Below are 24246 nucleotides of genomic sequence, written 5' to 3'. Positions count from 1 at the left end.
ATTTACATATTTTTAATTAAAAAAAATACATTTCTAATCACATCCATCATATCACTCACAAACTTTCATAAACTTTCTCTACACTTTCCACTATATTTACCTTAATCCAAACAACCTCACTTTCTTCACACTTTCTCTTCAAATAATCTCAAATTCACTCCCTCAAATCCCCTCCCCAATTCAAAGATAGCCTAAATGACTTTAGGCCCCTATATGAACTCTTTACTATATGAACTCTTCAGGAGGATCTAACACTTTCACTCTTGAATTGAATGGAGGATCGAATGATGACCACTAACATCCATCATCATGTTCAAAAATCTTATCAAATTTTGACTTGAATAGTTGATCTAACAATCATGTTCAATGAATTCTCTGTATTATATATCATTAAAGTATAAGAAAATGCGTTTGGGAGGATGAAATGATGACTAAATATCAATCATGTTCAAAAATCTAATCAAAATTTTGACTTCACTAGTTGATCCGACAGTCATGTTCAATGAATTCTCTGCATTCTATATTATTATTATTAAAGTAGTTCTCAATTGAATTACTTTTCTGGGTGAATGTAAAAGTATAATTTTTGTACTAAGAAATGCATTCTGAAGTAAGCAACATTGTCACCTGAGACGTGAAAGACGTCACCAAAGACGTCAATCTAACCCTCTACAATTCCCTTCCCACTTATAAATTCCTCTTTCTCTCAACTGCAGTCTTACCCAAAGACAAAGACACGCTTCCACATTCTCTTCCTTAAAAAGTCTATTTTGGTTTTCTTTTATCATCCAAATATTTTAACAGATTGAAATGGCAGAAACTGAGCATCCAAGGAAAGCATTCGGATGGGCAGCTAGGGACCCTTCTGGCCTTCTCACACCTTTCCATTTCTCCAGAAGGTTCATCCCTTTTCAATTATTTATTAGACCACCTTTCAAAACAACAAAATATGAACAACATTATGATGAAACGAGTTATCTGATCTTTCCAGATCCATACTACGTATTTATAATTGAAAACTACATATATATTATATATACTAAAAACACATTGATACTGACTAAAAAAATTGTTAAGAACAAAGTTTACTTGCACCCAATTAATTCAGTTTTGCTTTCTGAATGTTTATCAGAGAAACAGGTGAAAAAGATGTGGCATTCAAAGTGTTGTACTGTGGAATATGCCACTCGGACCTTCACTTTGCCAAGAACGAATGGGGCACTTCCACCTATCCATTAGTCCCAGGGTATACATCATACTTTAATACCAATTATTGTTTTAGTTCTATATCAGGGTGATACCTGTACGATAAAAGAAAAAACAGTTTTGGTTTTTCTATTTACTATCTAAGAACAGTAGAAATTCTTGATGTGAAGCAGAATGAACTACTTAGATGGTTCACTAGCCACCAGGCTACTCTTACGAACATTGAACTGTAGTATTAAAGGACAAATTTAATTTGATTCTAATTAGTGCTAAATATATTTCAGGCACGAGATAGCTGGTGTGGTGACAGAGGTGGGAAGTAAAGTGGTAAAGTTCAAAGTTGGAGACAAGGTGGGAGTAGGATGCATGGTTGATTCCTGTCACACCTGCCTAAACTGTGTTGACAATCTTGAGAATTATTGTCCACAATACACTCTCACATATAGTGCCAAATATAGAGATGGCACCATCACATATGGAGGCTTCTCTGACTCAATGGTTGTGGATGAACATTTTGTGATTCGCATTCCTGATGGCTTACCACTTGAAGCTGCTGCACCTCTCCTATGTGCAGGGATCACAGTGTTTAGCCCTCTCAGATATTTTGCACTTGATAAGCCTGGTCTAAATGTGGGTGTGGTTGGTCTCGGTGGACTTGGCCATATGGCTGTGAAGTTTGCCAAAGCTTTTGGGGCTAAGGTCACGGTAATAAGTACATCACCCAACAAAAAGAAAGAAGCAATGCAACATCTAGGAGCTGACTCCTTTATCATAAGCCGTGACCCAGATCAGATGCAGGTACATATTATTAGGCCATGCACTAATATGAACTGTACTAAAAAACACATGTCTCTCTCTCTCAATTAACTAGTGTTGATTACTTTTCAGGCTGCAAATGGTACTTTGGATGGTATTATTGATACGGTTTCTGCCGTTCATCCTCTCTTACCTCTCATTGGTTTGCTTAAGTCTCATGGAAAGCTTGTAGCTGTGGGTGCACCAGAGAAACCTTTGGAGCTTTCTATTATTTCACTAATTTTAGGTAAGCATATGAAAATTTATATATTATATTTCCCATGGATGCAGAGCACGAAAACATGTGATTCTACAAAAAGGATATGTTGTTTAGTGCAAACTTCAGATGCATGCATAAAAATTTAATACATCATTTTGATGCTAACAAGTATTTAAAACTATTGACAGGGAGAAAGATAGTGGCTGGGAGTAAGATAGGAGGGATGAAGGAGACCCAAGAGATAATGGACTTTGCTGTGTTACACAATGTAAAACCAGACATTGAGATCATTCCTATTGATTATGTCAACACTGCAATGGAGCGTCTCCTCAAAGCAGACGTAAAATATAGATTTGTGATTGATATCGGAAACACACTAAAACCAAGCTCTTGAATTTTCGCGAGTCACATTTCTGTGAAAATGTGACATAGCAGTTAGCTTACCATTTTTCAAGAAGTTTCCTATTTGTGTTTTGTACTTTTGTTCGAGCAGTTGCAACTTCACAGAAACATTAGCGTTGTTTTTGGTTTATTTGCCATGTTTCAGAATTGAAATGTCATTTTTATAGGCAAAATAATATAGAATTTGAAAGAGAATACAAGACGGAAAGGGTCGGAATGTGAACCACTTCAAATTGGTTCAACCCTTATATATAAAGATACCTATCCTTCAACATACAACATAAAAACTCCTACAAAAACCTCATACACCGTCCACCAACTCTAGACCCAAAACCGAACACGCAATCAAACCATCCTCATGCAAATGAAATGGTCAAGACACCAATCAGAATAAGAGAAGCGAGTAAAGCTTAGCTTGAAAGAAAGCCAAGACCAAACCTTTAATTGAATCACAACAAACAATTCCACATTATCGGCCACTCCCCTTTGAAAATAACGTTGTTCCTGTGCTTCCAAACCTCACTAACTACTGTAATCCAAATCGTTCCTCAGACTTCATTTACCGTGGCAGAAGCATTACTCATCCTAAATTGATGAAAATTTAGCAAAGGTTTGATGTGAAACACTAACGACACACCAAACTAAGCAAAACACTAACACCATACTTTCCAGACTATTCTACACTCAAAAAACAAGTGACGACAAGATTCCTCCTCCACCTCACAAAAACAACACAAGAGACTTTCAACCCTCGCTTTCCTAAATTGACCTTGGTGACAATTTTATTTTCCAGCATCCTCCAAGCAGAGACAAGCGACAATGGTGTGACTTTACACCTCCAAATTTTTTTATACATTGGTACAATCTCCTCCTCAACAAACCTCCTTATACAGTTATAAGTCGATTTAACCGTATACATTGAGCTCCCCATCCTTCCAAACCCACCCATCTTCCTATCCCAATACAGGACAACGCTCTCTTGAAAGGCTGATGACTTTTTACGGCAAATGCACCGCGTTTGTCAGCAGTAATAATTGTCCCTAAGGACGGATATCGATCCCACAAGGAACAATAAATTATCAAGTACAATATTCGCTAAGTATACCAACATAACAATAAAAAGAGTTTAGAAGTGATTGTGTTTGGCACTGATCAATAAGAAAACAAACAAAGAATTAGTTGCTTCAATTGGAAAAATAGGGATGAGGTTTCATCTCTCCCACTCTCATGTATTTTGATTAGCATGTTAATATTGAGTTTTTTTTTATTGAAATTGATGCCCGTAGAAAATTCATTTATATCGATCTCTCGCATATAAAATCCTTAAGAATGTTTCCTAAATATCGATCCCTCGCATATTTATAAAAACAACTTAGAATCACACTCAGACGTTAATGGCAATTAACATTTCAAGTCTATCGCTAGCACTCAAATATGCTAAGTATTGATGCCAAATCCTAAAAATACCTCTCAGTCAGATTTAAGATTATCAATTTGTCACGGAAAGTTAAAAGTAAAACAACAATACCAATAATCAATCAAGAACTGAATATTAATATATAAGATATCACCTCAATACATAAGAGTTTGAGCAGAAAAACTCCCAATCCCAAAGGGTAGAATTAGCTACGCATACTTTTAGCACCTTCCATTCTCCCAATTGGGTTACAATTCACTCTATGGTGTTTTCCTCTCAATCTGTCACCCTAGGGTTGAGCCTTTACCCCTCTATTTATCCTAGTTTTCTAGGGTTAGGTTGTTTCCTGTGTCGCGCTAATGGGCTAAATGATAAAACATAAAAAAGACCCAATCTTTCTTTGCATCTTTTTCCATTTTGGGACCTTCCGACTTTATCTTTTTAGCTCAAATTATTCTCCTTTATTCCAAATCTTCAATCTTTCCTAGAAATCTGCAATTAACACCAAATTTGGAAATAAAATGCTCTTATTCAAATAAAGCTCATAAAAATGTAAAAAGGTATTAATTCATAAATTAGAGATTATTTTATATGTAAATTAGTAATAAATCCTCATAAGTGCCTATATTTTAATATGAAATATTACTGAAATTAGGCACTTATCAAAGGCCTGGACAAAAAGGTTATCCACAGACTTCTCCCAGTCGAAGAGACACCTTCTCCAAGTAATCTTCCAAACCCAAACACCATTACTCCAAACCCCAAGCTCTGACATCTTAGCGTCTTTGAGGGAGCTTAGGGAAAAGAGTCTCGGGTTAACACTCTTTAACGCCCCACAACCCGCCCAATTATCCTCCCAAAAAGAAATTCCCTCTCCATTTCTTATCTTCCACGAGAAAGCGTCTTCAAAATTTCTCCCTCAACCCTCCAACCTCCACACCTCCTTTCCACCAGAGAGAAAACCTACTAATATTTGAACCTTCTTGGAGACTTCTCCAGTCACCATACTTAGAAACCAAAACCTCCTTCCACAAACCTCCCTTATCCATCCCCAACCGCCTAATTCATTTCCCTAAGAAAGCCTTGTTGAACGCCTTTAAGTCTAAAATCTCGAGACCACCAACCTCGCGGGGTTCGCAAACCTTATTCCAAGAAGCCCATACAATCTTTCTCCCATAACTCCCCCACCCCTAAATAAAATTCCTTTGGATCTTCATAATCTCATTAGCCACCACATATGGCATATTGAATAATGACAAATAGAATAACGGAATAGAAGAGAGAATATACTTAATTAAACAAATCCTCCCTGTAAAAAAAAACCTACCTTTCCACCTGTTTAGTCTATCAATCACCCCGCCCCAAAACCTTTCTCTCTTATGGCATCCGCCGACCAACATACCCAAGTACATGAATGGGGTTTCCATAACATTAAAATTTAGAATCGCCGCAAATTTCTGGACCGTTGACTGGTCAAGTCCCAACCCACCAATCCGACTCTTCAAAAAATTCACCTTCAGCCCCGAACAAAGCTCGAAACAAGTCAAAGCTGCCTTAATATTAAAAACGCTTTTAGTATTTGCTTCACAAAGGAACAGTGTATCATCTGCGTATTGTAACATGTTTACCTCCACTTTCTTCCTACCAATCTCCAAACTATCAATCAAATTATTCTCAACTGTCATCCTAGACACTCCTGCCCAGGAATAAAAAAGACGCCAACGGGTCCCCCTGACGAAGCCCCTGAAAACTCTTTAGTCTGACTACCATTCACAAGAACGATACTGAAGCAGACTCTAAACAACACCACACCGACTTAATCCACTTAGCGCAAAATCCAACCATGTCTAACATATACAATAAAAACTCCCAACTAACAGAGTCGTAAGCCTTTTCAAAATCCACCTTAAAAAAGACACACATCATATTCCTTCCCTTCATATATTCTAGAACTTCATTAGCCACTAGCGTAATATCCAATAGACCCCTTCCTTCAAGAAAAGTCAATTGTCTAACGTTGATGACTTTACTTATCACCTTTTTTCAAACGAATGGACAACAATTGGGAAAGAGAAAGTTATCCGTGCTTTTGGAATGAATTCCAATGATGCAATACGGCTAATTATATGAACTATCACACACCTAAAACCTATTTTTTTTATATGGACTCCGCAACCTATAAACAAATATCGCCATTTTTTGTGCGTTTGCTATGACTTTTCTCACGCTTTCTGATCCATCATTTAGGCTACTAAAGTATTAAAATGGAATTTGGTGGAACAAAAATAGGTCAATGAATCATCTCACTTGACACATAGCCCATAAAGATTTGATTGGAACAAGAAGTTATGAGTACTAATAAAATCAGTTAAGCCTATCCATCCTACAAATATGCTTTTCTTCTTTACATACGAGGACACTTCAAATATAGTCAACTCAGAGCACATAACACGAACCTTATTTTGCAAAAGTTGCTAATATATTAATACTCTCAACAATAAAAACACACACTTCCCATTTTAATAAATTAATATTTTATTATTTTCATTCTATTTTTTAATTTAAAAATATTATTATATTATTATAAACAGTGTTAAATATATGTTTTTTCCTATTCATTAGTATTAACAAAAAAATTCTTTGCAAAAAGATAGAGAATATTTCTATGTTGAAGTTATTACTATGTCTAGAAAAGTATCCAAGCATTCTCAAGTTGTATGGAGTTTTTGTGACATCCTGTTTTTATATAATTATATTAATTATTTTATTCTTAATTTTAAATAAAAGTTAAACTTTTAAAACTTTTATGATTAAATTCATATATATATATATATATATATCATATTCTGTCTTGATAAAGTTTGAATATTAAAATATAAATTAAAAAGTTTTTAAAAAAATATTATGACTAAAAAAATAAAATAATTAATTAATTAAGAAAAATATAATATTTAATTATTAAAAATAATTATCTAAAATAACCTTCTTATGGATAAGAAGGAATAAAACAAATAAATAAATAAATAAAATATAAAAGATAATACGGAAGCTTTATACTAAATAAAAGTTATCATTTCTTTTTAAAAATAATAAAATTAAATTAAATTTGATTTATAATAACAAAAGAGGGGGAAGGAAAGATAAAGTTACAAGAAAAAAAAAGAGTATAGAGATTTTAAATCTCCACACATAGAGTTTTCTAGTATATCTCTCCAGTTAAAGGTAAGGAAACTGAGTATAAGTTTTTTTTATATTATATTTAATAAATTTATTTGTATTTTATAAATCTTTATTATTTTTGTATTTTATTTTATTTATCTTTATTATGTTTAATATGTATTAGTTTTATTTTTTTTTTCAATTATACATGGGTTCTATTTATTTATTTATATATTTTTATCTCTAGTTACACCTTTTCTTACTTATTTAGTTTATTCTTCTCTAATTACGTATTGATCATAATTATTTATTTTATTTATTTGTAGTTAGTGTCCTATTTTTTTTTATTTATATTCTGTTATCCTTGCATTGATTCTATTTTTTAATTTAATTTATTTATCCGTCTTATTTATTTATTTATTTATCTCTAATTACACACTTTTTATATTTATTTATATTCAGTTATACATTTGTCATTTTTATTTATAATTATATTGTTTTTTATCAACAAAAAATTATATAAATAAAAGAGACACTTCATATATGTCTAAATCCATATGCATAGACCACAAAAATCTTCCGAAACTTCTTAGGATACAATTCAATCTTACAAAAAAACAAACTAGATGTCTTAAACCCACTATAAAGTATAACATGTCCCCTACCTAGACTTAGCCTGTGCTACTTGAAGATCGGTGTGGCATATAAAGAAACATATACTCATCACAAAGCCAAACCAAGTAAGCACCCTCTTTGTAAACTACTGCACCAGCATTGCAGATCCAGAAAACATTGATTTCAATTAGCCTTAGGTGCTGGAATAAATTCCGCAGCAGCTACATGCTGCATTGGATCTGCACACCCATACTACTACATCACTTACATCACTTTCTTCTGCGTAAGCGCCCTGCCTACAATGTGATCTTCAACCACATCAGTTGTTTGACTCTTCCCTTACATCAACCAGCCGCACATTGGACCATCCACAACATCAGAATTTCTACACTGATTGGATCTACTACATAATTCCATCCAGCAGCTACTACAAAAACCCATCCCGTGCTTGATGTTCGATGTCAGCACCCCTAGTCATGATGTTTTCAAGAACTCTTCATATGTAATTGATCTGCATCATCAATCCAAAGTTAACCACACAAGCATAAAGAATTGGTTCAGCACCAATCCATTCTCCATCCTTGAAGACTTAAAGTGCACTTGTATCTTTTCCTTGAAGAACTCTGTGCTTGGGCCCCCAAGGTTACACCTGGTTCTGGTTATGGTTGGTGGTGATAAGCTATATCACTAAGTCCACCACAACAGTATTTTGGTCAAGTCCTATTCTTCTCCTTTCTTGTGTGTATTTTGCACCAACTTCATTCAAAACCAGCAGCCTTTGCCTCCTGCTACCTCAGCCAATGCAACCGAACCTGCTTCATTAGCCCCTTGGCACATAAATCAGACACAGATGCTAAATAGTAATGTCAACAAGACTAATAAAGGGACTCCAAAGGTTATTCTGCTTCAAGGCTTAAAACTGATAAATGGACAAACGTTGCACTGATTCTGGGACAGCTCACTACTGTGATTGCCATCTCATCAAAACTGGCATATAACAGAGGTGATTTATACCTCTGCTTTCCAACTGCAACTCCCTCTTAATAATTCCACTACCAGTCCTATCTGTCAAACTGCATCCTTACCATAACAGAGGTGATTTATACCTCTGTTTTCCTTTGGTTCTCGTGGTAACTTTAGATACTACAAAAGCATTTCTTAGCCTTTGATCTATTATGAGGTGGACTTTGAGCCTAACTCAACCCCATAAAACCAACTCATGAAATGAGGTTTGCATTCACTTATATACAATGAAATTTCTTAATCTCTAGTCGATGTGGGATCTCCAACATGATCATGTAAAGACAAGACTAATGCTATCATGCTTCCACTCATCTGAATTCACCTTCTCTTAGCCGTTGACACCTTCCCTTGCCCTTGTTGAATTACCTAATACCTATAGCTCCTAATACACAACAGCGAATTCAAGAACCAATCCACGAAGAAGTAATTAAAGAAGTTTATCCTATCTTTCATCCATAACCATGATTTTAGTTGTGCCATCTGAAAAATCTCTTCTAATCAACCACTCCTTGCTTGAAAACAACATTGTTTCTTTGTTTCTAAATCCTCCTTACAATAGTTGTCCAAATTCCTCTTCACACCAAGTTTTGTTTGTTACTAACTTGCACCAGATAAAAATTCTCAAAGTGACACCTCCATACATTGTGTTTAACATACAGAATGTCAATCCATTTGAAGCATAATGATCAAACTCTTTGTGCATACATGCACTCTAGTAACAGGTGCTGACTTGACTCATCCGAAGCTTGACACATTCTACAAGTTGTCGTGTTTACGGACACCCCTCTCCTACTCAATGACACTTTTGTTGGGATTCTATCCAACAAGATCTCCATGTCATAGTTAACACATTGGGTAGTGCTTTAGTTTGCCATAGACACGCGAATATGTCGTTATGAGGTCCTCTGATGTGGTTAGCTAAGATATCATATGCTGATTTTACCGAAAACAACCTTGACTCTTCACTCCCCCACACCTAGATATCCTTTACCTCCCCCTTCACATTGCTTGAGGATAAGTACCTCAACAACTCATCCTCCATCATGGACCCCCATGGAAACTTCACACGCCTCCACCTTAACCTCCACTTCCATTCTGAGTCTTCCTACATGCCTATCTCTTCCACCTTTTGACCTTGATTCAAAGATAAAGAGTACAATCTAGGAAAGAATGCCTTAAGGTTAATGTGGCCACCCCACCTATCCTCTCAAAATCTAGCTTTATCTCCTGCTCCTACTTTCCACCCTAGCGCCTCCCGAAGCCAACCTACACCTCCTCCCTCATTGCAAACCTTAGACAAGTCTCTCCACCACCAGGACTGAAACTTACTTTGAATTCTATTGCTGTTTAAATCTCTGTCATACTTTGAAACCAACAAATCTTTCCATTTTACCCGCTTTTCTGTCATGAAACGTCACTTCCATTTAGCCAATAGGGCACAATTGAACTTTCAGATATCTTTAAATCCTAGCCCACCCTCCTCTTTTGTTTTACAAAAATTCTCCCACCTAACCTATGATATAGATTTATTCTTCTTCTTTGGGTTACCACCCACATCTAGCCTCAGATACTTGAATGGAACCCTCATCTGTGTACAATTTAAAGTCTTTGTATAGCACTGAAGGTTCCTCTCAACATTTATGCCTGCTATCTCTAGTTACATACTAGTCCTTTTTTTCTCTAGTTATGCATTGATCTTATTTATTTATGTATTTTCACCTCTAGTTACACATTATTCCTACTTATTTCTTTATATTTTTATTATTTTATTTTCTATAGTATAATGATCCATATCTAATTATTTAAAGTTCATACTTTAATTATTATTTTATTTTATATTATTTGATATATAAGTTTTTAACTCAAAGAAATATATAAAATAATAATAAAAATAATTATATTATTTTAATAAGTTTGAATAAAAGAAAGTCAATTATTATTATTATTTTTATATTTTTTTATATATTTAAATGATGTGTATAGATTATTGGTATATAAATATGACATTAAATTGTTAAAAAAGTTTCACTAACTATTTTACTTTCACTATAAGAAAATCATTGAATAAAAACTAATTTTATAGATAAAAAATAATTAGTTGCTAAGTGACTAAATTAGAGACTATTTTAGATTCTAAAAAGTTATTGATTTCTAAATTTTTTATTATTGATAAATAGTTTCTAAATTGGTATCTAATTAGTTATTAAGGTTTTGGTACCAAATTTAGAATCTAGAGCAATTGCATTATAATATTTTCTTTAGTAAGATTCTTATGAATGAAAAGTTCAAATTCATAAAGCAAGTAAATAGATAAAATTTAAATTACAACGTCAAAGCTAATACCTAAGGAAGGGTGGTGCTACCAACAAAATCAACTTTCAACTTGTTTTCTATATATTATTTTTCTGATTATATTATTAATAAAAAAATTAAATTAATTTTTAAATTAATATCTAATTATTTATCTAAGTGTAAAATCAAAATTAATTAGTAGTTAAAATATCTAATTATTTATCTAAGTGTAAAATCGAAATTAATTAGTAGTTAAAATGTAAGTAGTTAGATACTAATTTAGAAAAATAGTTTATAATTTATTAATAATAAAAACTACTTTAAGTATCAATAATTTTTTTAAGATAGTATTTAATTTAATTAATATAGTGACTAATTATTATTTATTTTTAAAATTAATTTTTATTTAATAATATTTTTGTAGTGAATGTTATATAATTTATAAATAATAATTTTTTTATAAATAATTATTTTTAATCTTGAAAAAATTAAAATCTCATTAAACATACTAAAATAACATTTTATTATAAATAAGCAATATAGTTAAATAACCCCCAAAATAATGGTTCTTAATTTGTCTTTTTTTTTTTACAATAATGTATTTTTCTTTTATTATTATAAATAAGCAATATACTTAAATAACCCCCAAAATAATGGTTCTTAATTTGTCTTTTTTTTTTACAATAATGTTTTTTTCTTTTACTATAAACTAATTTTGCCTGTGGTGATATAGTTGTCATTGGCACAAGATATTCTCGCAAATACAGATATTATACACAAATTTTCCTTTACACAAATCCTCCTATAACTAATAATTTCTTAATTTGTGTTTTAGAAGAATAAAAATTCACACTTAATCATCATGCCACCTGATAAGTAGTTGCCCTGGAGGTAGATGGAGGAAGCCAATACATTGACTTTCTGCAGAATACATGTAAAACGCATGATGTCATTCTATGAATGTTTCCACAACAAAAAAAGTTGTAAAAAAATAGATTTGAGATCATTTTCACAATAGATTGAAGCTTTTGAATTCTCCCTACCTTTGACATTAAGAAAAAATTATGTTATAATTAGCTTTCAGCCTACCATTTTTCAACAAGCCACACATTGGCATTGACAATATCCCTCAAATTGCAACAAAAGTTTATTATCAACAATGTTTTCAATGGAACGAGTCACTTCTTTTTCTTCTATTGCAAAGAAAACAATTCAAACTACAACTTTTACTCTTATAACTTTTGGATCATCTTTGGACTATCAAATTTTAAATTGTTTAAATGACTTTCTAGAACTTTCCCAATACAAATACAAACTAAAATCTCACTTTTATTTGTCGTATAGCTTCCGCCAAAATTCTTTAATATATCAATACAAGAAGTGCAAGCAATCTCAGAGGTTATGGCAGTTTTTTAAGCAGATTGGTACAATTGTCCTGTTGGTTGCGGTGCAGGACAAGTTTTGTTTGTTTTAGCTATTTTTAAATGAGAAAGTTTAAGCTTGTTACCTGGCACACTATAAATTATGTTTATGCTAGCTGTGAAGCTCTGGTTTATGTTTATGCTAGCTATTAGGTTCTGTTTTTTATTTATTTTTTATGATAAAAAAAGTTTAAAAAATATCTCTTTAATTTTATTATTCTTTGTTGATAAAAAAAAAGTGATGACAGTGAATAGATCTCATATATGATACTGATATTATAATATATGTGATACGAGACAAGAAATAAATTTAACTGGTTTTTAAGGAAGGATTAGTCTAGTTAATAAAAGATTATTTATTATTATTAAAATGTAAATCAAAATATAAAAGAGTAAAATATTTGAAACTTTTATATTAGTAGTAATACACACTGTAGTCATTATATTAACAGAAATAAATAGAAACTAGAGAAATTGAGGACTATTTTTTTCTGTTAATTATAGGATAATGAATTAAAAACGAAAATTATTTATTTAAGTTAGTGTAATATCTTAAAAAATTGACTTGTTAAAAAAGAATATAAGTAAATAGTTATTGGAGGGTTGTATGAATTTTAAGTGTTGACAGGGTATCCCTTCTTACGCTTAGGGCTTGTTTGCTTCTAGGGGTGGCACTGTAGGCGCAGACGGATGTTGGGTGCCACCCCCGTTTGGATTTGTAGATGGGTGAGGGTGAGGGTGAGGATGAGAAGAAAGTTGGGCAAAATGAGGGTCTTCTGAGAAGTGAAGAGAAAGGAGAGGGTGAGTGAGTGAGTGCCACGTAGGATAGAGTGAAATATCATTTGTGCCCTCACTTTCATTTTGGACATATGTGCATCGTAAGTGAAGCATGCATGAGCATCTGTGAAAACACAAGCTTTTCAGCAGTAGCAAATGAGATTCATCAACAAGTCAGGAATTTGTTTGACCAAATTCAAAACTCAATGAATGCATAGGCAAGTTGGTGAGAGAGGGTGGATGAGCGTAATAAAGAGCTCGAGCAATATATATGTGCTTACGAAGCTCAGAAACCTCACAAAGCAGAGCAGAGACAATTCGGTTGTTCACAAAGCACATACATAGAGAGCTTGGAGAGGGTCGTGAGTGCGCTTGGTTCTTCGTTTGTGACCTCAAGTGAGCTGTGTGTGAGTTTAGTTTCACTCTTAATCGATTATCACTAGAAAAAAAAGTAGTTGATAATCGATTATGTTCATCACATAATCGATTATCTGTAAAAAAAATCGTGAGATAATCGATTATGGTCGTTTTTGCACTTGAAGCATAATCGATTATGTGCCACAAAGATTTGGATAATCGATTATGTCGTATTTTGCACTGGGTTGATAATCGATTATGCTTCTAATTTTCCATAATCGATTATGGTCGTTTTTGCACTTGAAGCATAATCGATTATGTGCCACAAAGATTTGGATAATCGATTATGTCGTATTTTGCACTGGGTTGATAATCGATTATGCTTCTAATTTTCCAAATTTATATTTTATGTTTTTTGAACTAATTTTTCAATGATTTTTTTTTTCAGGCACAGTTTGATCAATCTTAGACTTGCATTGTGTTGTGGTTTTGTTCTGCTCTCTTGAGGTATGTGTTTATTTTTTTAAAATTGTGTTTGGATGTTTAGTTTTATTTTGAATTTAATTTGTTTAAATTATTTTAAAGTAGTTGTTAATGAGTTTTTAATTTTAGATGTGAATGTTTAGGAAATTTGATTATCTAAGATTGTATATTGTTAATTGTTAATGTAAAAATTTCATGAAATTTGAATATGTTATTTTTGTGACATGAATTGAATTAAATTTATAGATTGAAATTAGAGAAGAATTGGAGTAATTTAAAAACAGAAAAATCAAATATACTGAAGATTTTTTTTAACATTTTTCAATGTTAATAAATAAATTTATGAATGTATAGATAGTATTTTTTTAAAAACTTTGAAGCGGTTAATAAATAAATTTTTTGATTTAAATTTACAGAATAGACTATTTTTTAGAAATTATTATTTTTACAGAATGTAAATATAATTTTTTTATGTTATTTTTTAAAACAAATATTGTATTAATTAAAAAAAACAGAAAAACATTACATAATAAATTAGAATTTTTAATAATAGGTGTACATAGTTACATAAATTCTTAATGTTATTATGAAAAAATTTAAACAAATATTGTAGTAATTAAAAATAACAGAATAAGATTACATAATAAATTCGATTTTGTAATACTATGGGTAGATAGTTATATTTTGTTAACATTTAATGCTTTTTTAAAAAAATATTTATTTATTAGAAATGATTATTTTTATAGAATGGAAATACAAATTTTGAATGTTATATTTATAATTTTTTTTCATTTAATGTTATGAAAATATATATAATTTATTTCTCATAATTTACGTAAATTATTAATATTATTATTTAAAAATTAAATAAATATTGTAGTAATTTAAAAAGAAAACAGAAAATGGTTACGTAATAAATTAAATTTTTTACTATGTGTACATAGTTAATACATTTATTTATTTATTCATATCTCTGCGTGGGGTTACCTTTAATAATTATTAATCTAATATTCGTCTGTCTTTGTTAGTAGCTGGACATGTAATATTTGACTGTCTTTGTTAGTTATTGGACATGTAATATTTTGCTTTTTGAACTTCTACTTTCATTAGCAATGTAATATTTTGCTTTCTAAACTTGCACTATTGCTTTATGATATTATGTTAACTTCTGTTTAGTTATTTATTGTAGTAATTGCATTATAGATGACATCATCATCCCACAAACGTAACAAAACCCGTAAGGGTAAATCTCCAGCAGAAGATGTTGACGTTCCTCCTCCACCAACGAGGATTCCAGAAGTTCTTGATTATTCAAGATACTTCAGTACCAGGCGTCAAATGGTGGTTTTTGAAAAGAACTTTCACGCAAGAGCAGTATTACCACCAAAAGTGATGCATACTCCATTTTTTGCTGGTCCAGGATTTGAATTCCAAAATCTTCTGAATTGACAAGGTTTACGACCTTTCCTTGGAATTAATCTTCCGTATTATGAGGATTTGGTAAGAGTATTTTATACAAATGCAAATTTCACATCTGTTGGTCACCTTGCCATTGAGATTTGCGGAAAAATGATACACATTAAAGAAATAGATTGGATGACCATTGCTCATATACAGTATGACGGTCTTAAGTTAACCCCTGGGACGATACCTGAGGAACTGAATTTTGATCGAGGTCTAGCATTATCATCCATGATTGTGAAGATGTTGAAGGTGAAAATCTGAAAAATGTCGGTAGCCTGAAAATGAATGACCGACTGTTGCATTACACATTGGTGCATATCTTGTGCCTCGAGGAAGCAACTATGCACAACTACTGAATGAAGATATTTTCATGGTGTGGTTAATCAAGAATAATGTATGCATTAATTGGCCTCATTACATCATGCAACACATCATCAAATGCCGGGATAACAAGATGCCTCTCCCATATGCAAATTTGATAACGAGGATCTTGCAGGTGTATGACTTTGACTTGTCGAATGAACAAGCAATAATGCTATGCTGAAATCATTACTTTGGCAAAAAAAGTATGACAAAATTAAATATATTTCAGGTCAATGGCATATGGCAACTTGGTAGACCCCACCATGCACACGAAGAAGATGATGAAGATGATGAATTGCCAGCACAAGATGTTGAAGGTGGTCAACCTGAGGAGGCAAACCCCACTAAAAGGGAATTGTTAAATCAAATACCCGAATGGACAGAATGGAGGTTACTCTGGCTGACATTCGACGTCATCAAGGGTGTGTTATTATTATGTTATTGTCATTGTTATTTTTATTTCTAATTTTCATGTTGAACATTAATGAATTGTGTTTGTTATTTTTGACAGTTTATGTAATGACTTTATATTATATATTTTGACACCTACTTAATATTCATGTTATATTCTAAATTTTTATTTTCTTTTTAAAATATATTCATTTTTCTATTCATAATAATGAAAATTATTATTAAAATTAATTATATATATATTTGTATATATATAACATAACATAATTTATAACATCATTTATAATATTAAAATTATGTAAATAAATTAACTTAAATAAAAAATAATTCTTAATTAATAAAATGTTAAATAATATAATTATACTTTAATTTTAAATTATAATTAACTAAAATATGAAATAAGATTAATCATTATTTTTTTATATTCAAGGGTAGAATTGTAATCTCACAAACTTTACTATTCAAAATAATTTATAATATTCTTACAACTATCACATCACTCACAATTTTCAATAAACTTTCCTCACACATCCACTCTAACATACCCCAATTCAAACAACCTCAACTTTCTTCACACTTTCACTCCCACTAACCCTCAACTTTTCACTCCCTCACACCCTCTAATCCAAACACACCCTTAGAAAAATTGTATCTTACATGCCATTTGAGAATAAGTAATAATTTTTAATAATAAAAATGACTAGTACTATAAAATAATAGTGGATGTCATTGTGTGACAAGACCATTAAACTAGTTTGAGTAACTAGTTCAAACTTTTGAACTATGTTTATAAAATATGATTCAATATTTCTCTAGAATTTGAGCCCAGACATATAAACTCAGATAACTAGAGATTAGAAAATACATCATTTAATTATAGTAACATCTGGAGAGAACCAAAATTAAAATTTGAACAACGCTTCATCTCTGATTCTTTGAACATGCAGCTTATATAGTGTTTGCCACATCAATGACAAAGCGATATTTAACATCATTTTTTTCTAGTCTCTCCAAGGCAGTGTTCACGTAATCCATTGAAATCACTTCCACATCTGCTGTAATATGGTGCTTTGCTGCAAAATTAATCATCTCTTGAATCTCTTCTCTCCCACCTCCTGCACTACCAGCAATCATCTTTCTCCCTGTGATTCAAGACATTTTCAGTGTTACTCGTTTCCCTCTATATATTAAATAACTGTGGAAGGATACTAGAGGAAGAAGACTCACCCAAAAGCAAAGGCATAGCTAAAACCTCAAGAGGATTGGCTGGTCCACCCACCAAAATCAACTTTCCACTTGTTTTCAATAAACCAATCAGTGATTGGATGGAGTGATTAGCTGAAACTGTGTCAAGAATGGCATCCATTGTGCCTACGGCATCCTAATCACGCACCACAGAATTTGACTAATCAGCTTTTAATCATGTCATGCATTATTAGTAGATTGAAGCAATTGGTGTGTGAGTTACCTGCAACTGTTGTTGGTCTCGACTAACCAAGAATGCATCTGCACCAAGCCTCTCCAGTGCTTCCTTCTTCTTGCTGGGAGATGTACTTATCACAGTGACATGCATATCAAAAGCCTTGGCAAACTTCACAGCCACGTGACCTAGGCCTCCCAGGCCCACCACACCCAAGTGCAATCCGGGCTTAGTAAGCCCATGATACTTCAGTGGGCTGTAAACTGTGATTCCAGCACACAACAAGGGGGCTGTACTAGCCAGTGGCATGGACTTTGGGATTAGCACCGCAAAATTGTGATCAACCACTAGGTTATCAGAGTATCCACCTTGGGTTACTGTTCCATCATGGTAGCGTGCACTGTAGGTTAAAATCATTTTTGGACAATATACATAGAAGCCCTCGCTGCAGTCCGAACACGAACCACACGAACCCACAGAGCCACCCACACCAGCTATGTCCCCAACACTGAATTTTGTGACTTTGCTACCCACCTTTGTCACTTTTCCCACAATCTCATGCCTAAAAGAACGTATTCTCAAATCAATACCAAATTTGAACGTCACACGAAAATATCAAGTCCATATAGTAAAATATAGAGCTCTTTCTAATTTCACCGTATACTTTATACCACATGGTAAGACAAATATTTTACGAGGAATTCTTCCAGATTAACAAAACAAAAAATCACAGATTTTAAGGATTAAAAGGAGATCTTTGAAGAGAAAAAAGTGTCGGTCTCAAAACAGAATAAAATAATACCCAGGAACCATTGGATAGATAGACATTCCAAAGTCGTCCTTCACCATGTGGAGATCCGTGTGGCAAATCCCAGAGTAGAGTATGTCAAGTGTGATATCGTTATCACCATTTGCCCTGTTAATTTTGTTCAAGAAAACAAAGAATTAGTGCTTGCAAATGTTTTTTTTTTTTTTAAAAGAGCATGCAATTTTGGATTAAGATGAATTATACCTTCTGGTAAAGTGGAACGGGGAGAGAATTCCTGAATCGTCTCTAGCTGCCCACCCATAGGTAACAACTTCTTCGTTTTCACATCCTGCTAACACGTTCGACATGTTCAAAACTCGTAAGAAAAAGGGTTTGATAGAATTAATGAAAGAGGCAAAGAATGGCAACTTGTGATGAAGAATTAAATGAGGGGCTGACGATATATATAGTAAGATTTTTAATACATGTGATTATATATAAAATGTTAGCATGTATTTAGCATGGATATTTTATTAATCTGAAAATGTGTAACTATAACTGACCCACCCAGTGAAGTCACCAAGTAGACTAGCGTAGAACATTATGTGAACTTTTGTTTATATTTTCAACTCCATGAGCAACAAGTTTTGTAAAATCAACATCAAAATATCTTAGAAAATAATAATTCAAAGGTGGGAAGTGATACAAATGTCGTATTGATGAATGAGATAGTGAAGCTGGTGTTTTCTTATTGGACGAAATGGCCTCCTCCAATATAATACGGGGCTGCCGTAGCTCATCAGAAAATTCAACCTCCTTGCTCAGTCAGGTCTTCGTTACCGGCTGCTGCTACAGTCCATGGGAAAAACAAGAGTAGTGATATCACACTGCATGCTTCTTCCACACCCTTTCATTTTTTTTTTCTTCTTCTTCTAACTTTTGGTAATTAGATCATATATCCTGACACATGGCGAGTTTTATTATTTTTAGTTAAATTGATGATTAATTTATAATTTAAAATAATTATTAGTTGGATTTTTTATAATTAATGTTAGAAATTAATTTATAAATCTTTATTAATAATAGTAACTACTTTAAATACTAATAAATTTTTAGTTTATAAAATAATATTTAATTTTATTAGTATAATGATTAATTATTATTTTTATTTTATTATAATGAAAGTTTTGAAAGCTGCAATAAGATGGAAATTTATGCAGTAAGACAGCTGACTGAAATTCTATTTTGGAGGTTTTGATGACCTATAATTAGGAAACATGCTGCTTTCGTTTTTGTCTCATTTGGAGAAGTATCTGGGCTAATTTTGGGATACAAGGTACACTTGCCTACTTTTAAGAGGTAAGAGGTACAGTGTAATCCCAAAAATAGGTAACCCTAAACCCCTAAAATTATTACATAAAAATAATTTTAAAATAAAAAATAATTAATTATTATATTAATTAAATTAAAAATTATTTTAAAGATTAAAAAATTTATTGATAAAATAATTTTTACTATTAATAAATAATATAAATAATTTTCTAAATTAATATTTAATTAATTATTAATGTTTTAACTACTACTTTAAATCTAAATTAATTAATAAATAATTAAATATAAATTTAAGAATTAATTTATCTTATTTATTAATAATAATAATTATTTTAAATATTATTATTTTTTAATTTTTAAAATAATATTTTATTGAATATTGGCATACCTGATAAATATTTTTTATATGAATTTAAACATATTTTAAATGATTAAATTTATTTAGTTCATTTTTTTTATAAAAAAAAATTAAAACCCAAACCTAGGATCTTAACTTTAAGAAAGCTTCTCGAAGTACCTTATAAGTACTTAGTGAGGAAGATATTTGGAGGAATTTTGAAATCTTATTAAGAAACGTGTCAATTTTGGTTTCAAATTCCTATAAAATATTATATAATTATCATTTCTTTAAAATTGAAATAACTATTTTTAGTCCATAATAATAATAATTTTAAAATAAATAAATAACATTTATTTTATGTTTGTGGCGATACTATATCAACATTTGTATGGTTTCAAGAAATAGATTTGGAGTAGAATTTAAATATGTAGCTAAAACTGCATTAAGGAATAAATTATGAATCATGGGATTTCTTTTGGCTGCTATCGCCATTAGATACTCAAGTTTATAGATTTTATATAAACAAGTAGTAGGATTTGCGGAATGAACTTTTTAGGCTGATCACAAAATTTGTTTTTCTAATAGATTGGAATATCTTCCAAATACTTCTATTTATTATATTTTTTATTATTATAAAAAAATTAACACTTATATACATATTTTATATTATTATTTTATTTGTTAAAGATTACATTTAACACATAATTAACGAGGAATTTGAATGATTAATTTTAACGTATACATTGTCAGGAAGTAAATTTTGGTAGGCTTCTTTCCTGATATTTATATACGAGTTGGTATATTTTTGAAGTATTCTTTCTTTTTTATTTAATTTAATTCTTTGTTGATAAAAAAATTGTCAAGGAAGTAAATAAAATCAATAAGCTATTTATTATTAATTTATTTAATTAGTTTATAAATTAATTTACTTAATATAAGGGGATTTGATAAATATATAGATACATTTTTTATTTACTATTTTTTTAATTTTAAAAAGATAATTAATTATCATATTTCTTTAAAAAAATTTAGATTTTTAATTTTTTTTTACATAGTTCAAATTAAAAAAATTAACTTTCTAAATTGAAGTAACAAATATTTCACTACAAGAAAAACTAAAATTACATACAACCTAAATCCGTATGTAAGACAATAAATTTGTATGTAAAACATAGTTACATACGGATTATATACAAAAAAAATTCGTATGTAAAACTGTCGTAGGTAACTGTTACATATGAATTTTAGGATTTGTATGTAATTACATACGGATAAATCCGTATATAAAATCCGTATGTAATTACATACAAATAATTTACATATGTATTTATCTGTATGTAATAGCGGAAAGACTTACATACGAATCCGTATGTAACAGTGTATATAACAATATCCGGTTGTTTAATATTTGGAAGCTCGTCACATTCTACACCGACATATATTCATCAACATTCCACTTTTCAGAATTCATTTAAAGACAAATATTCACACATTCAGATCTACCCATAAATACAATACTATTTCCAAATATCCAAATGTATTTCATTAAATCAAAACAAAAATCTAATAAAAGGAAATTTAAGTCATTTCAAAGTTTTAAAGAAGCTAATAATTATTATAATCTTCACCAGGTGAATTTTGTTGTTCATCATGATTACTATCATGTTGCACTTCATTATTATCTTGCATCTAATTTTGTTGAGTTAGTTGCGGGGTATTTGGCTGCTGAAAAATATGTTGTGCAGCTGTTGTTGTTTAAGTTGGTAGATATTGCATCATCAAATCTTGAAAGGATTGAAACCTTGTATTCATGTGTTGAATCTGCTGCCTAAGTTCAACAATTTCTTCTAAATCAACTTTCTTATTACTAGAAGATGCTTGTGTTTCTTGTAGGTAGCGATCAACAGAGTCGTTCTGACGATCGACACGTCTAACCCCATATACTCGTCCCTTGTACCTTCCACCTACAACTTCTAACCAACAACAATTTCTCAATCTTTCCTCCTCAGCAGGATCTAATGGAGTAGATATTGAGGTATACATAGATTGTGACTCAGATAATGCTTGAGACAATCTACTTTCAAAATCTTTCTATTAAACTGAAAAATATTTGTTATCATAGTAATTAATGTATATGAAAAAAAAAATTAAATAAATTTGAAAAAAAACTAACATGTGTCCGCCTCGATCTATCATCTACAAAATCCCCATTGCTCTTCCGTATATGTGTTTGTTGAAACATTTCATCAACATGGACCAAGCAGCCAAACTCCTTTGTTTATAAAGAAAACATTTTATAAATTAAGGAGGTAATAATTAATCATAGATTAATATAAAAAAATTTATATGGAAATCATACCAAACGAATAGCGTGTTCATGCACACTAAGGTAGTGTTTGGATTGGGGGTGGCACTGTAGTGAAGACGGATGGGAGTGTGCCACCCCCGTTTGCTTCAGTGGGCGCAGGAGAATGAGGGTGCAGGTGAAGAGAAATTGGTAGCTTTTTTTGTTACTTCATGCATTAAAGAGAAAGGAGAGAAAGTAAGGTAGAAAGCCACGTAGGACGGTGCCAATGACAATGCTACCCATGCTTTTTCACTCTCTTTTTCACTATGAAGCACACAGTGGCTACCCATTGCACCACGACAAAAATGGCACAGCAAGCATGAGATTCCATGCTTTCATACTTTGCATTGTGCTGAAATAGGGGCTTGTAGAGGGTCGTGAGTAAGCACAGAGGTGGTTCACTGAGTTTTAATTCATTTCGTTCCATTCATAATCGATTATGGGTGAAAATATAGCAGTGCACATAATCGATTATGTTATTTAAAATAGTTCATAATCGATTATGCCTAATACATAATCGATTATCTGGAAAAAAAAAAAATTGGCAACTTAATCGATTATGTGGGCTATGTTTTTGTGCTGATAATCGATTATCCTAGAACATAATCGATTATTTTGATTTTTAAAGTGTATGCATAATCGATTATGCATGTTAAAGCTTTGGATAATCGATTATGATGCTTTTTGAACTGTGGCCGTAATCGATTATGCATCTTAAATGTGTGGGTAATCAATTATGTGCTGTTTTAAACAAATCTCATAATAGGTTATGTTCATGTTTTTATTAGATTTTTCATTTTGTGATTTTTGCTTTAATTTTTTAATACATTTTTTTCAGGCACAGTTTGATCTTGTTGAGAGTTGATTTCTGTTGTGATTTTGTTATGCTCTCTTGAGGTATGTGTGATTTTTTTAAATTGTGTTGGATGTTTATTGTTTTTGGAATTTAATTTTTTTAAATTATTGTAAAGTAGTTATTGATGTTAATTAGTTTGTAATTTTAAATGTGAATGTTTAGGAGAAATAAAATAGTTATGATACTAAATTAATTATTGTCTTAAGTTGATTATATTTTTTTTGTATTGTTATGTAAAAAATTTGTAATGTTTTGAATATTTGTTTTGTGGAATATGAATTGAAATTATAGGTGTGAATCTGTTTTGTTTAAATTTTGTTATTAAATTATAGTTAAGATTTTTTTTCATTTTGTTAAGGTGTTAATGAATAATTTTTTTTATATCAAATTAAGAAATTTACAGAATAGAAATATTTATTTAAATTATTATTTTTACAGAATGAAAATATAAATTTCTAATGTTCTGGTTTTAATATTTTTACCTTTTACATAGACATACGTTAATGTTATGAAATTTATATAATTTATTTCTCAATTTTAAATTATTTTTTAAGTTATAATTGAAACTTACAATTATTTTAATTATCAAAATTATGTTCAAAATTAATAATATTTTTTGATTATTTTTTTACACACATAGATAAAAGTATACTTTATTATTATATATAACATAATGTAATAGAAATTAAATAATATAATACTAATTATTTTAGTTAACTTAAATGCCCTTTAAATTAATTAATATTTCATTTTCTTATTTATTTATATACAAAGATAAATTTGTAATCTTACAATTTA

The 24246-nt window shown here is 31.0% G+C and overlaps 2 protein-coding genes across 2 annotated transcripts; one reads left to right on the top strand and one right to left on the bottom strand.

The window, feature by feature from the left end:
- Positions 1-720: 720 nt before the first annotated feature.
- On the top strand, positions 721-2753 carry LOC137811294 (probable mannitol dehydrogenase). Its single transcript, XM_068612982.1, has 5 exons — positions 721-899; positions 1133-1246; positions 1491-2004; positions 2095-2248; positions 2410-2753. Exons 1-5 carry the CDS (start codon positions 811-813, stop codon positions 2613-2615), a joined length of 1077 nt encoding a protein of 358 aa, XP_068469083.1. The 5' UTR covers positions 721-810; the 3' UTR covers positions 2616-2753.
- Positions 2754-17150: 14397 nt separating this feature from the next.
- LOC137811291 (probable mannitol dehydrogenase) lies at positions 17151-19018 on the bottom strand. The gene is made up of 5 exons (XM_068612980.1): positions 18838-19018; positions 18628-18741; positions 17874-18387; positions 17633-17786; positions 17151-17547 (listed from the first exon to the last, which is right to left on the bottom strand). Exons 1-5 carry the CDS (start codon positions 18939-18941, stop codon positions 17354-17356), a joined length of 1080 nt encoding a protein of 359 aa, XP_068469081.1. The 5' UTR covers positions 18942-19018; the 3' UTR covers positions 17151-17353.
- Positions 19019-24246: the final 5228 nt, after the last annotated feature.

Source organism: Phaseolus vulgaris, chromosome 2 (assembly GCF_000499845.2).
Source record: "Phaseolus vulgaris cultivar G19833 chromosome 2, P. vulgaris v2.0, whole genome shotgun sequence".
In the NCBI taxonomy this organism is placed as follows: Eukaryota; Viridiplantae; Streptophyta; class Magnoliopsida; order Fabales; family Fabaceae; genus Phaseolus; species Phaseolus vulgaris.
This window is presented reverse-complemented; position numbering and strand designations above follow the sequence as displayed.

Bases quoted from the DNA above. Each gene is read 5' to 3' on its own strand.
- LOC137811294 (XM_068612982.1), top strand. From the start codon at position 811: ATGGCAGAAACTGAGCATCCAAGGAAAGCATTCGGATGGGCAGCTAGG. The intron at 900-1,132 runs GTTCATCCCTTT...AATGTTTATCAG, and splicing joins CCTTTCCATTTCTCCAGAAG to AGAAACAGGTGAAAAAGATG. The intron at 2,249-2,409 runs GTAAGCATATGA...AACTATTGACAG, and splicing joins TATTATTTCACTAATTTTAG to GGAGAAAGATAGTGGCTGGG.
- LOC137811291 (XM_068612980.1), bottom strand. From the start codon at position 18,941: ATGTCGAACGTGTTAGCAGGATGTGAAAACGAAGAAGTTGTTACCTAT. The intron at 18,388-18,627 runs GTATTATTTTAT...ACGTTCTTTTAG, and splicing joins ATCTATCCAATGGTTCCTGG to GCATGAGATTGTGGGAAAAG. The intron at 17,787-17,873 runs GTAACTCACACA...GTGCGTGATTAG, and splicing joins GAGACCAACAACAGTTGCAG to GATGCCGTAGGCACAATGGA.